We start from the raw sequence: 14,931 nt of genomic DNA, 5'->3' as shown, positions 1-14,931 counted from the left end.
AATCAATTCGCTAAGGAATCGATACTCATCCAGTGGAGGAAGAATATCAGTTGATTCAATACCAACTTTTACCGCCGATGCAAATTTTTGCCAGTCAATGTTTTTCGTGAGGTCGAAAGGAACATTAACTGGCACTGATCGTTGATAGCCGCTTTTGATTGTGGTGACTATCGGCATGTGGTCACTACCATGGGGATCTTGGATTACCTTCCACGTGGAATCTAATGATAGTGAATTAGAGCATAAAGACAGATCTATTCGACTTTCCTGACCTTGAGGTCCTATTCGAGTTACTTCGCCTGTGTTCAAAATATTCAAGTTGAAATCGTCGCACAAATCATAGAAAATAGGCGCTCTGTTATCGTCTCTAGTTTCGCCCCATGCAATACCATGTGCATTCATATCACCCAGTATTAAAACTGGGGATGATAAAAGAGAGACTGCGCTCCAAAGATGCCGACGATTAAGTGAGGCATTTGGGGAATATACACTGAAGCTATGCAAAGGTCTTTATTCTTTACATTTACTTGGCAAGCGACGATTTCTAAACCATTAACAGTCGGAATGGAATTCTGTAGAAAGTGTGACATTTTTGATTCCCAAAAGAACGCCACCATAATGATCATTCCGATCTTGGCGAATAATGTTCAAATTGTGGAAGTTGATTTCATCTTCAGAAGAAAGCCATGTTTCACAGAGTGCAAATATATCGCAATCGGAGTTGCGAATTAAAAACTTAAACACGTCCAATTTATGTTTCAGACTATAACAGTTCCACTGCAGCACAGTGATTGTATCATGTATGGCCGTATTATCCATCCAAAGATACAAGTCCTGCAAGAAGGGGCCATGAAACAGTCAATTGCTTCAGATAACTTTCAACTGTTGGAATAAAAAGGTCAATGATTGGCCTCAATGAATTCGGAATATTGAATAAGTTCAAAATACGATCTACAAGGTCCTTAAAGGATATCAATCCTCGCTTGGACGAGATTCTTTTCTTGGAAGTGCGAGTAGCAGTTTTCTGCTCAGAGATATTCCTTGACTGATGTTTCTTTGAAACATCAGTTTTAGGCAATGGCAGGAATGTCCTACTGCAACATGAGTCAAAAGGAGCAGTATAGACAGGTTGCTTCGGAATTTTAAATAATCCTCCATTACCATCAGATTTAGGCAAGCTTCTAGGGATGATTTTTGTTTTCTTACGGCGCAATCCCGGGGAAGACAGTTTCTTCCTCTTTTCGGGTACGTGTACCTCCGCAGAATCATCCATATCGGCTACGTCAGAGTCCGATTCGTCTATGGAAATGACATCATAAAAATCACTAACTTGAACGGCAGCTGAAACAGCAGCCGTTGCGTTGGCAGTTGCGGATGTGTCTTGCGACTTCACCATTTCTGCATACGACTGCTTAGAGCGCTGCACTAACGAGCGCTTAACTTTTTGGGTGCGCTTTTTGTACACCGGGCATTCTTGCAAACCATGGGGAGGGTCCATGCCAGAAAAAGCGCACTTTGTAACTTGTTGTTGGCAGGACTCCTCCCTATGCTTTTCAAAACATTTGACACAACGGGGCTTGCTGTCGCAAAACTCGGCAGTGTGCCCCAACTGTTTGCAGTTGGTACAATTGAAAACTCTGGGTACAAAAAGACGCACCGGAAACAACATATTTTCGGTATCTACATATTTTGGGAGTATCGAACCGGCAAACGTTACCCGTAGCGAACCTGACTTCGAATATACTTTTTTACCATCTACCATAGCTGCTGAATGCAATTCCTTGCAGTCCAGAATATCCACGGTAGACTGCAGGGCATTCTTTAAACGGCCTTTTCCTGCAAGTACATCCTTGCAAGTCAGGCTCGCTGCGTTAATTACGCCTTCAATCTCGACCTCCCGCGAGGGGACGTAAACCAAATATTCCACATTATAGTTCTGTTCTTTTGCGATAGCATTTGCATCCTGGTATGTAGGTGCGGTTACACGTAGTTTGTTCCGATTGATCTGATGAAAATCAGTTTTCGGAAAACGACGCGTCAAGTCACGTTTGATTCCTAAAAAATCAATACTTTTCACTTTCTGCCGAAAGTAAACAACCCAGCGACCAGGTGATGTGGCCTGGTAAAATCGCGTGCAAACGACATTGTCTTTGGGAGGCGTTCCGCCTCCACTCACTTCGTTCATGTGTCATAGATAAAAAAAAACTTAAATAAATTTATTTAAGAAAAAAATTTTTTTTTGAACCAGGCTAATGTCCACTCTTTCTGCACTTTCCGATTCTTTCTGTCGAGAAAAAAGTGTACCCAACTCCACCGCATGCAAACAATACAAAGCGAATAGGTACTTAGCCGTTTTGTTGCTGCCTTTGTAGGCGCCTACGAACGTCGTCGTACGGGGATGGATGATGCTCTGTCCGAATGCTGATATTCACGGCGCTGTAATGATTACCGGTTGGTAATTTACCAATTACAGCCCGCTTCCTTCTGGTCGCCAGGAATTCACCTTGCGAAAGTTCGGTGCCGTTTATTTGGCAAAGTAAACTAAAAAAAGGACTTGATCGAGTTCGCGTGAGAGATCCAAACTAAATGCGTCTGACTCGGTCCGATGCGACACAGGGAATGGTGAACTACAGCTTGCTCTCGATGAGTATCCTTCTCTATTGGACTCGATCCTCAGATTCTCTTCAACTGCAAAAAGCCATTTATGCGGCCTGACACGAAGCCTACGGCCTCTTCCGGATTCTCTACGGTCACGGAATATATTTTTGAATTGCCGCTTATTCGGTATACAACCAACGTGTCAAGACCTCCGTAGTCTTCTATGCTGTATAAGCTTAACATTTCCCATCCATTAACTCCACTTTAGAGATGATAAAATCATTCTTCACATCGTAGACATTGTCCAAGTTATTCGGCAATTTGGCAACCCTTCCGCTCGGGAGTTTTACAATTTGATCTTCAAGCTTTGTAGGGTAATATTCAGGTGGGTCAGACTTCGGCAATTGGTCCGTTTCACCAATTTCTTCCATATTTTGAAACCATAAAGTAATCATACTTATTTTATTTGTCTGTTTCGCCCGATTCTCCTCATATAAAGTCAAATAATATATACATCATCTGATATTAACAACAGAAGGGAAACAGAGTGAACACAAATCTACCGTCATAATCAAATAATGTCTACACAAACTTCTTAGATACATATTTTATGTACAGTCTTTGTCAGTTGTCCATTTAGACCGATTTTCCCCACATAATGGAGAAACAATTAGATAAAATATCCGGTTTTCGAAATAAAAGAAGATTGAATTCAACTGCGCTGTATGTTGTAATAATATATACTGAATTTAAAAGAGAAGATTTACAAATAAATTGTCTCCAGTCGAGCTTATGAGCGAATTGTTGTGCAACGCCCTTGCCCGATAGTCGCTGTATGTTCAGCCGCATGGTTCTCTCACGTGTAGAACCGGTGATCTTGGGCAGCCTTGCGTGAATCTTACATACCACCAGATAGTGCTCAGAGTCAATATTTGGGCCTCGGAAGGTCGTCACATCTATGACATCTGAGAAATGCCGGAATGCCGGTCGTTGCACATGAAGGGAGATGGCGCAGTCTTCCACCGCACGCCATTGACAGTCTCATAAAACCTCCGCATATCGTTCTGCTCCATTCTTCCTAGCGCCTTATAATACCTCAATAATTAGCACAATCGGGTCTGTGCCCTTTCTTGTAGATAGGACCTATGCAGCCATCCAGCCAGTTCGATAGTAATTCTACTCCCTTCCGAACCATTTCAATCACTCGGTGGATTTTTTGTTTAGCCGTTCTCAACTTTAAGAAACTTGGTCAGGTTTTCGTTTTTCCCAACAGCCTTACCGTTCTTTAGCTCTCGAATAGCCTTTACTCTCTTCGTTTAGTGTTGGTGGCTCCACTGCTTCTCCATCATCCTCAATCCTTATTCTGTTTGTTCTCTCTTTGTCTGATTGTATATGCAACTTAAAGTAAAAATCACTTGAATAAAGGAGAAAAAATAAAAATAAAAAATAACTCAAAGTCAATAGATTTCCGGAGTCGTCATTGATCATGACTGGTGCTGGTGTGCTTTTATTGCGCATGTCGTTGATTGTTTTTTAGAACTTCTACGCGTCGTTTCCGGCAAAGCTTCCTTCTGGCTCCGAGAGTACTTTTCCGTCATATCCGTTTCTTACAACGGCTGCCCTTAATTTTAGGGCCTTCATTAGCCTTGTGAGCAACGCCGTAGGATTGCCTATCCGGGCTTACAAATAATAACATAGGAAATGCTATCAGAATACTTAATTGAAAAGCAGGCCAAGTTCCAACTAGAATGTAGCTCCATAGAAGAAGGGGGCTTCGTGGCCGCAAGGTTATGGACGTCAAGCATCTAGACGCATGTGCTATGGAGTGTGGATTGGATTACTGCCGCGGTAAGGAGGAAACTTTTCCTAATCGAAAACTTCTCTACTAGTCCACTGGGTGTTATGTGTCCTGTCCGTTGTCGCATGCTAGGTGTTAAGTGTTCAGTCTGTACGACATCTGGTCAAAGACGGTGTTCCTGTCTTCTTTTGGCACTCCACATCAAACCAGTCTTTCCGTTGTTTTTGTCTGCTACCAAGCACCTCTGTGACTGTTTTATTGATCGCCTCGTGGATTTGTTCCCACAATGCGTTCAAATTGTCTCCAGATAGTCATTCTTTTGTTCTTATCTTTTTTTCGAGCTTATGAGCGAATTGCTCCGGAACGCCCTTGCACGATAGTCGCATGTTTCTCTCACCCCTAAAACCGGTAATGTTGGACAGCTTTGCGCAAATCTTACGTACCACCACCAGATAGTGCTCAGAATCAATATTTGGGCCTCGGAAGGTCCTCACATATATAACATCAGAGAAATGCCGACCGTCCTTCAAAATATGATCGATTTGAGAACACGTATTGCCATATGGGTGTCTCCAGGTGTGCTTTCGAACATTCTTGCGTGCCAAATTGGTGCTACAACAGATTACCATTGTCATGACTGCGGCGACATTTTAGGCCGTTGTCATTGATAGTTGCGTGGAGGCTATCCTTTCCAATTACTGGGCGAAAGAACTCTTCCCTTCCATTCTGTTCATTTGCGCCACCAATGATGAATTTCACGTCGTGTTTTATTCTATTGCAGAGCAAAAGACTAACACAACTTGTTAGGTTGAATACTTACAATGGAATGAAATTTTTTATTGAAACCTTAGCTACTAATAACAAGTCCATAGCGACGCGAATTACTGAACTACTATGATCACAACACTCCTCCCTAATCCGCGACGCCTATCATCTTCCGAAATTCCTGCTGCTTCTGTATGGTTATCGGTTTGGTGAAACCATCGGCGGGCTGTTCCGTTGTTGATATGTAGTTTAGCTTCACGACGCCTTGTTGCAAACTGTCATGCACGAAATGGTATCGTATGCTGATGTGCTTTGTTCGAGGGTTGTACGATCCATTGTTTGCTATGCTGATTGCCGATTGATTATCGCAGTGTATGGAAATAGACTGAACATCGAAGAACTGCGATTGAAGATTTTTCCACCACATGGCCTTCTGAATAGTGCGAGACATGGCCATGTATTCCGCTTCGCAGGATGAGAGAGCTACTGTAGGCTGCTTCTTGACGTTCCATGAGATTGCCCCTCCTTGCATCATGAAAACATAACCAGTTGTAGATTTCCGGTCGTCCATATCTCCTCCCCAATCGGCATCGCTGTAACCAATTATTTCCGCTGGACCGCTTTCCGAATATTCGAGTTTTTTTGCGATAGTGCCTTTTAGATAACGTATTATCCGTTTCACCGCATCCCAGTGAGGACGTCCGGGGTTGGCACTGTACTGGCTCACAACGTTCACTGCGAATGCGATATCGGGCCGGGTAACTTGAGGCTGCAAACGATAAGCAGCCGACTGCTTCTTTATATGGAATTAACTTCATTTCTTCCGTTTCAGATTTTGTCTTCGGTTCCATCGATCTATTCAATTTGTTGCTTGGATCTGCTGGTGTTGCCACTGGATGGGCATCGGCCAAACCGAATCGATGAATGATTTCTTCTATGTAGGCTTGTTGATCCAACCAAAGCTTGCCGTCTTCACGCCTTCTTGTGATTCTGATACCGAGGCATTGTTGCGCCTCGCCAAGGTCTTTCATTTGGAAACGATTCTGAAGATGGGCTTTCAACTTCTTTTCAGCTTCCTGTCGTTTGTAAAGATTAAAAATCGTCAACGTAGATGGTTACAAACATAATTTTTCCTCCGCGTATGTACCAATACAAGCAGGGGTCGACGCTTGACCTCTTCAGTCCAAACTCTTGCAGCACTACATCCAGCTGAGCATTCCACACTCGACTGGACTGCTTGAGACCGTAAAGAGCTTTCTTTAACCTGCACACTTTTCCGTTAGGCACAACGAACCCCTCCGGTTGGAGCATGTATATTTCCTCGTCCTCTAGTTCGCTCTGTAGGAATGCTGTAATAGCGTCCATTTGATCAATGTCCAAGTTGTAACGCACCGCCAGTGCCATCAAATACCGTACGGTTGCGTACCGCACAACCGGAGAATACACTTCGTCATAGTCCAGACCAGGTCGTTGAGAGCACCCCTTTACAACAAGGCGAGCCTTGTACCTCTCAATGTTTCCGTCAGGCCCTCTCTTTGTACGAAACACCCATTTGTTCCGAATTGCTTTCCGCCCCTCGGGCAGATCAGCGATGGTCCAAGTGCTGTTGTCGCTCAGGGACATGATTTCTTCTCGCATCGCAGCCATCCAACATTCTCGGTCGGGCCGCCGCAGAACCTCTTCGTAACTTATCGGATCATCCATTTCGTCATTGTAGGTCTTGTTTGAGGGAAACTGAGGAGAATGGATACCACCAGAAAAGGAACCGTAACTAATAAAATCTTTATACTTGCCTGGACAACGGCGCTCCCGACCGCTGCGCCTTGACTCTTGCTGCATTTCATCAGCTGGTCTATTGAGTTGCGGTGGGAGCGCAAAATCGGCACAGGCGTCTTCAAAAGCTTCTTCTTCACTAATCGATCTATCAAAACCGACGGCTCCCTCCTCTACCTCAGCATTATTAGGGTTGTCACTCATTTGGTTGAAAGTTTCTTCTTGCTCGATAGCATCAGGAAGTGGATAAGTGAATTCTTCCCAACATAGCTCCATGAACTCCACCGGCTTGATTAGGCACCCTTCTACACACGTAGCGATACCTTCATTCAACACTACGACATCTCTGCTAACATTGAAACGACCGTTCACAGGATTGTACACTCGGTGGCCTTTCGTATCTTCACAATAGCCAACAAAGATTCCCTTTTCGGATTTAGCATCAAACTTCTTCCTTTTAGTTTTCGGTATTAAGGTCATTACACTAGAACCAAAAATCTTGAGGTTTTCCAGGTTTGGCTTTTTTCCAGTCCACGCTTCTTCTGGTGTTTTGTCTTTCAGTGAACGTGTAGGACATCGATTCACCACATAGGCAGAAGTTGAAATAGCTTCTGCCCAAAATTTCTTATCTAGCTTCGCATCGTTCAGCATGCACCGCGCCTTTTCCACCAGTGTGCGGTTCATCCGCTCTGCTGCTCCGTTTTGCTCGGGCGTGTACGGGCATGATACTTGATGACGAATTCCTTCCGACTCCAGAAGCTTCCGAAAATCTGCGTTCACATATTCCGTTCCGTTGTCTGTACGCAAGATTTTTAGCTTTTTACCACTTTGTCTCTCTGCTTTGGCCTTGAATGACTTAAACGCTTCGAGTGCTTGATTTTTATGCTTCAGAAAATAAACCATCACCCGCCTGCTTGCATCGTCTAGGAACGTAATAAAATAACGGCTTCCTCCCAACGATGGAACCTCTACTGGACCGCAGAGGTCAGGTGTACCAGCTCCAAAAGCTCTTCAGCTCTTGATTCGCTGCTTGAGAACGAACGCCTCACATGTTTACCTTCCAGACAAGCAATACAATCAGCTAGAGACCCGTTCTGAAAATCGATTCCATTCGCAATATCTTTCAACTTCTTTAGGCCGCCTTCATGAAGATGTCCCAAACGTCGATGCCAAAGCTCTATGCTGCCGGCCAAAAACGATTTTTCTGGACGATTCACTTTGTATAAGCCATCTATTTCGACACCGCTGACGACCAGATCACCATCATCATCCCAAACTTCGCATTTCTCCTTAGTGAAAATGACAGTATTTCCCTTTTTGCAGATTGCACTCACTGATAATAAGTTGGTGGCTAGATCGGGGATTTTTAGAACTTCACTGATATCGATCCGACCATCATTGCTATCCAGCATCTCGGACGGAGCCCTTTGCTATACAGCCTCCATACTGCGGTGTTGTTCGCTGTTCCAACATTTTGATTCATCCGCATTTCACCAATGAACTTTTGATCCGGCCGTGCCATGTGGCAAGTGGCACCGGAATCAAAATACCATTCACTGATGTTCACGTTTCCCATGGCAAAAATTGAACAAAGACCTTTGTGCTTGTTTGGCTTCGTTTGCGGCTGCTTCTCCGGGCACTTTGCAGCGAAATGTCCCGGTTTTTTGCAGTTGAAACACGTTTTCTCGGTGACTTTATGCTTTGTTGCCATTGACTTACCGGATTTTGGTACATGCTTGCTGTAGAACGCCTCTTCTTTGCTGCAACTGATAGCGCCTCGTTCGATCTTCACATCTTGCAGTATTTTGGATTTCACTGCATCAGCCGTTAGTGCAACGCCAGACGCCTCGAGGCCCATTATCATAGGCTCATAATTTTCCGGCAAACCCATCAGAAGCATTGCGGCCAACCAGGAATCATCCACTTTAAATACTACCGACGCTAGCTTGTGGCTCGTACTCATCAGCTCATCGACGTAGGCCTCGACACTTGGACTGTTGACAAGACGTATCGAAGTGAATTTTCTTAGCAACCCAATTTTTCTGTTCAGGCCGCTGTCTTGGAATGCCGATTCCAGTTTCTTCCACGCACCTCGTGCATCGCTCGCATCCAGCACCAAGCTATAGTTATAGCTCTCCAAACTCAAACAGATTGTTGCCAGCGCACGTTGCTTCAAATCGTCCGGTACTGCAGCTTGAGCTGCTACGGTTCCCGCATTCACGGCTTCCCAGCATCCTTCACGGATCAAAATCATCCGCATCGCAAACGCCCATGTCGTATAATTCTCCCTACCTCGTAACTTCTCGATTGCCGGCAATCCAATGGAACCTCCGCCAACACGAACGCTTCTTGCTTCAGCTGCGGTCCTTTAATTCTGCTGGATTTCGTTGTCAGGGTGCGACATATCAGCTTCAGTTTGCGAATACTTCAATTTGATAAAGTTTCTTGATGAGTTTCTTTATTTTAAATTAAACTTTTTTAAAACGGCTCCGGTCATGGTCCAATTGCTGGGCCCATAACCTATTGCAGAGCAAAAGACTTACACAACTTGTTAGGTTGAACACTTACAATGGAATGAAAATTTTTATTGAAACCTTAGCTACTAATAACAAGTCCATAGCGACGCGAATTACTGAACTACTATGATCACAACATATTCACTCCCCGTAGGTCTTGTCTAGACGCTCACAGTACTCGTCCTTCGTATCATCGGGTTTGTAGTTAATTGGTGCGTATGCATTGATCAAGCTGTAATTGAATAACTTGCCCTTAGTTCTTTACACGTAGTTACGATCACTTATCGGCCTCTAATTATACGACGCTGATGTTCACCAAGCACTACGAAACCAACTCTCGCCGCCACTGTAGTAGATGTGATACATACTTGAATGAAGTATCCGCAATTGGGTCAACTGCGCGGAATTCCCGTTCTCCTGTTCCTCGCCATCGAAGAATCTCCTGAAGTGCTGCAACCTCCACAATCATCTTTTGCAGCTCTTGAGTAAGAAGGAAAATTTCTGCCGGTTCCAACAAGGTCCTAACGTTCCATGTACCGAGTTTCCAAACAGTTTCCGTTAAACATTGCAGTGTCCCTTGCGATTGTTCAACCCCGTATTTTCGATTACATTTTTCGGGGTAGATTGTTGATTTTTTAGTATGAAGCCTTACCAGGGTTGCGATACATAGCCACGGGATGAGACTGTCGTGACACCGCATTTCTTGTTCAACCGCCCGCTACGGGTCAGACGCTGTTTGGGGCCGCCCTAATATGGGAAATAGACGCTCATGCAGATAAGAGAATTATTTTGAGCTTTTTAGTGGAATGTTTTCACCTGTCATAAGACGAGTTTATACCATCCCATTGAATTCCATGGGATGGTATAAACTCGTCTTATGACAGGCGCTCATGCAGGTTTCATTAAAGTCCTCCCACTCCAGGACTACGCTAGTGCGCTTTCAGCGGCACACAGTCGCTTTGATAGGGCCTGCTTGCGGATATATCCAGCCTTTTATAGAAGTTCAACAGAGCCGGGAAGCACCCTCACATGGTATTGCTTTGTAGCCATGCATCTTACCGCACGGCTAAGGAGGGCCCCTCTTATTTTATCTGTTGCTGTAATACTAAACCGATGTGAAATTCTAACTAAGACTCTTATTACAAGCTTGAATGTTTTTTAACAATAGCTCCTTTTCATCAGCCGTGCTGCAGTGTTAACGATTTCCGCTTTCTCTTCTACAGATCCGATCCTTCGACGACCTGCAAGGTGTCATCAAAAATAAAATCAAGGAGATTTTCCTGGACAACAATCCGGTCTGCAATGCAGCTGAATCCGGTATCGAGTACATTCGCCAGATACGCACCTTTTTCCCAGGAATGGAAAAGCTCGACGGGATCCCACTGCTTGACAATGGAAATGTGAACTTTTCGCAAAATTTCATCTGCACACCGGAAGCGTATAAGTTCACCGAATCCTTCGTCAAGCACTATTTCTCCATTTACGATTCGTTCCAACGGTCCAGTTTGAAGGATCTGTACCACCCGAAGGCGCAGTTCTCCATGACGAGCAGCTTCACTCAGTCGAAAACGATGGACTCCCATCAAGTGCGTTTGAATGCATACCAAGGAAAGAGCCGCAATCTGCTTCGCTTGGCAAATATTGATCGCGCCATTAGCAGCTTGGTGGTGGGTAGTGAACGCATTGCCAACGTTTTGGTTTCCTTCCCCAAGACGGAACATGATTTCTATTCGTTCCGCGTGGATACACCCATCTTCCGGCCGGAGTGCGTTGTAATCACTGTACATGGTGCGTTCAAGGAAATGGCAAACTCTTTGTTGAGCGATGACTTCGTGCTGGGATTCACGAGGACGTTTTACATTCAACCATGTGCTAAAGGACTTGGTATTTTTGAAAAGGCGATTGAATTCAAAATCTACAATGATCTGTTTCATATGTACAATTTGACCACTTATGGACGAGAGAACGTATTCAAGCACCATGACGAACCCGAAGTGGCGGTAAGTTAACAAACACCAACAGAGTTGGTACGTTAGTCTTGGTTTGATATATTTATTTACTCATATTTAATTTTGATAGGATCCATTTGTACCGCACAGCGAAGAGCGCGAAAATACGATTATCGTGTTTCAGGAGCTTACACGCCTGAACCGCAAATGGTGTATGCGTTGCTTGGAGGATCGGTGTACTTCCGTTCAGTTTGTGTGCTACAATCAGCTCGAAGATAAAGACGCTATTAGCGTTTGAAATCTATCCTAATTTCGCGACGGTCTCGAATTTGGAAATTTCCGTTTTACCCTGTATCAGTCTTCCCTCAGACGTAGTTTACGTCAAAAATTATTTCAACTTAACCTTCCTCCCAAAATGGTGGTCCTGACAAGAACCGATTCATTTCCACGTATGCCTCATCAACAGCACGACGTTGATTGCCAGATTCAACGATGCTGTTGGGAACACGATGAAAAGATATACTGCTGTTGCCACGACCGCCACCACCACCTGACGAAAATTTCATCCCATCATCACTCATAAATCTCAATCAACGAGCCCTCCCATGCGAACGAAATCGTCCGTTCTCCGTGACATGCAGAATGAGAATGACGCGCCACGCGAAACACGGGCTTTACACAGGGAAAACGAAGCAGTGGATCAAAGGCCCGTACGTTCTACAATCTGAGTCCGTGTTGGAATTTATGAACGGGATTGAATTTTTCACCCAGTTTGGAAAGAAATAACTTTTTCAATAGTTTACGTGGATAATCAATAGTATCAATGTGGCAAATTGCTGGAGAGTTTCTGAATCGATTGATAAGCAAATGTCAAAAATCCATCGAAAGATAAGAACGCTATACCGTTTGAAATCTTACATGATTTCGTGACGGTCCCCAATTTGGAAATTTTCATTTTGCACCCTGTATCTGAGGCTTCCCCTTAGACGTAGTTTACGTCAAAAAATGTTATAGAAGAACATTTACAAAACAATTAACAGCTTATTAATTTCTTTTGTTCCAGAAATGTGTTAAATTCAAATGCACTTAAAATGTTAAACTCTCGTAAGTCGTCCGAAATCTAACTTGGTAACAGTTTGCGATAACTGGATATTGCTCAGAATGGAGATTTTTAAATCGGCTCTTTCCACCATTCGGGTGCACAGGACGCATCGCCTCTAACATTTAAGCTCGCAGATATTTTGTTGTTATGAAAGAAATGTTATTAAACACTATTAGTATTATCATTAGATGGTACTCCAGATTGTGACGACCCATAAGACACATTTAGAAGCTGAAATGTCTTCCAGTTATTTAATTTTTCAAAATTAGTGAAAACTATACCTTTTTCTATATTGATCTTAATTATTAGGGAAAAAAAATCATTATTTGATGTTTTTTTTTGAAAAATCAAACATTAATTTAATAATGTTCTTGATGCTGAATTCTGTTTGATGCATAATCATTAGGAGAAAAAAGAAAAACGAACCGTTCAAAATCATCGAAGTATAAACGAATGCGTGCGCGATACGCCTTACGGCAAAGCATAGCCCGACACTCTGACCGAGTCTAGCCGAAGGTACGGCGCGTCGTTGCTTCCTACCAATGTGATGTGATGTTATCCGTCAGAGAAACACATATTTAGCTGAAATTTGACTGTACGCCAAGCATGTGTTGTTGAGTTGATCTGTCTACGCAATATTTCGGTTCATCAAATGTTGAATCATCGTTAGAAATATTACGTGATTTTTTTTAAATTTCACTTAGTAATTATTTGCCCTAATAATTAATTGCTGAAAAATTTATTGTAAGTACATTAAGTTTCCTACTTCTGAACTTAAAATGGTTACCTGTTCCATGAACAGGTAGAACGTATAAACGAGGCGCCTCTGACATAACCCCTGACACTCCTACCAGGCCTAGCGAGACTCACTTATACGTGACTCTATTCGACATACTATACCGTTCACTCTTTTCGTCTTGGCTACCGGATGCCAGTGACGACCGAGAAGGGTTTGTGTCACACTCCATAATTTGAGACAACCCCACCACGAGCACCTAGTCTTCAAGCCGGGCTCGTTCGCACTGCAGGACTTCCTGACCCGAAATGGGTATGCCTGCCCACATACTGTACCGCCTAAGCAGCCCACTAATTTTTGCCGCAGCAGACCTCTTATACATGCGCGATTGCGCCATTCCGGGTGTGTGGGTACCACCCACTGCCAGCCTTTTGACCGTTTTTACCGTGCGAGTCTAATTCTCACACACATACATACGTTCATTCACACCTGTGCACTCAAACCTGTACACCACTCTGGGTGTGTGGGTACCACCCACTGCCACCCCTCAGACCTTTCGTACCATGCATGACTTACTTGTGTGCTCGCCAACATATGGTCTTTCACTCCGTGGGGGCATTACTTGTAAAACCCCCAACTCCCACTCATGTGCACCAATTGTGCACTACTCAGAGGGAGGAATCGTCAACCCCTTAGGCTAGGCCCCTGCTGCCCGATGATTCACATCTCTGGATTCATCGGCGTATCCAGCTTTTTACGCTAGCCATAAACCCGATAAGGGGTGATTCAACAATGACATATGCTGTGAACTTACTTCACATAAACATCAAAGTAGCCTTGAAATTTGAATTTGTTTTCCTACGTGTCAAAAATTTTCATGTTTTTTTAACAGCGATAAATTACTACCTGTAGGGTAAAAGACCCAATAGTGGAGGAACTAAGCACGTTCCTCCACTATTTCTTCGCTAAAACCACATCTATATTTCATGTCGCTTACCTTAAGTACTTATCCAACAGCTCATCAATTATATTTAAACGAAAAGTATTCCAAACGCTGCAGAAACCATTATTGTTACCAAAATGATACCTCCAATTATTGGTGCAGTTTCCTGGTTGCGGTTTTTTTAATTTGTGTTCCTATAGTTACGAATCCATTGTTTTCATGGGACTCTAACTATTGATCAAAGCAAGAAAAATATATGGATTAAGTGCTACTTTACCGATTTGGAGGATTTTCTTGACTGTTTTCTTTTATTTCAGTAATGACAGGTCAAAAAATTGATAGACAATATGGGTTGCTGCGTTAAATACGTAGATTTTGTTAAAATAACACTACCGCAACTATAGGAACACGACTATCGGATCTTTTACCCTATTCATATAAAAAAATGAATTCTAAATTCTAGGTTCTATGAAGAATAACGGAAAATCAATCGGACGATAGCTATGGGATTTCTATCAGGTTTTTTACTGGTACATTGTACATATGTCGCTTGAGGATCCGTAATATAACGGTGGATTGGGAGAGTGGGAATCAATCCATGTCAACGAAATTTCGTGCGGCTTGGATAATACGTTTTAAAATAAAACAAATAGGGTTATTTCCGATATTCCCGTCAAATTAAAGTTGTTAGAATCGACAAGAGCATCATCTAAGATGGGTAGTTTAATGAGAAGTAAATTGGACTGCGTGT

General features: G+C 43.3%; 1 protein-coding gene across 1 annotated transcript in view; it reads left to right on the top strand.

Moving 5' to 3' along the window:
- Positions 1 to 14,931, top strand: part of LOC134221715 (nuclear RNA export factor 2-like) — a 31,729-nt gene that overhangs the window by 16,657 nt on the left and 141 nt on the right. Inside the window, 2 exon segments of the mRNA XM_062700902.1 lie at positions 10,674 to 11,450; positions 11,530 to 11,630. Of these exon segments, the coding sequence (XP_062556886.1) occupies positions 10,674 to 11,450; positions 11,530 to 11,630 (878 nt within the window).

This window comes from Armigeres subalbatus, chromosome 3, assembly GCF_024139115.2.
Source record: "Armigeres subalbatus isolate Guangzhou_Male chromosome 3, GZ_Asu_2, whole genome shotgun sequence".
In the NCBI taxonomy this organism is placed as follows: domain Eukaryota; kingdom Metazoa; phylum Arthropoda; class Insecta; order Diptera; family Culicidae; genus Armigeres; species Armigeres subalbatus.
The sequence above is the reverse complement of the archived record's forward strand: the minus strand, read 5'-3'. Positions and strand labels throughout refer to the sequence as shown.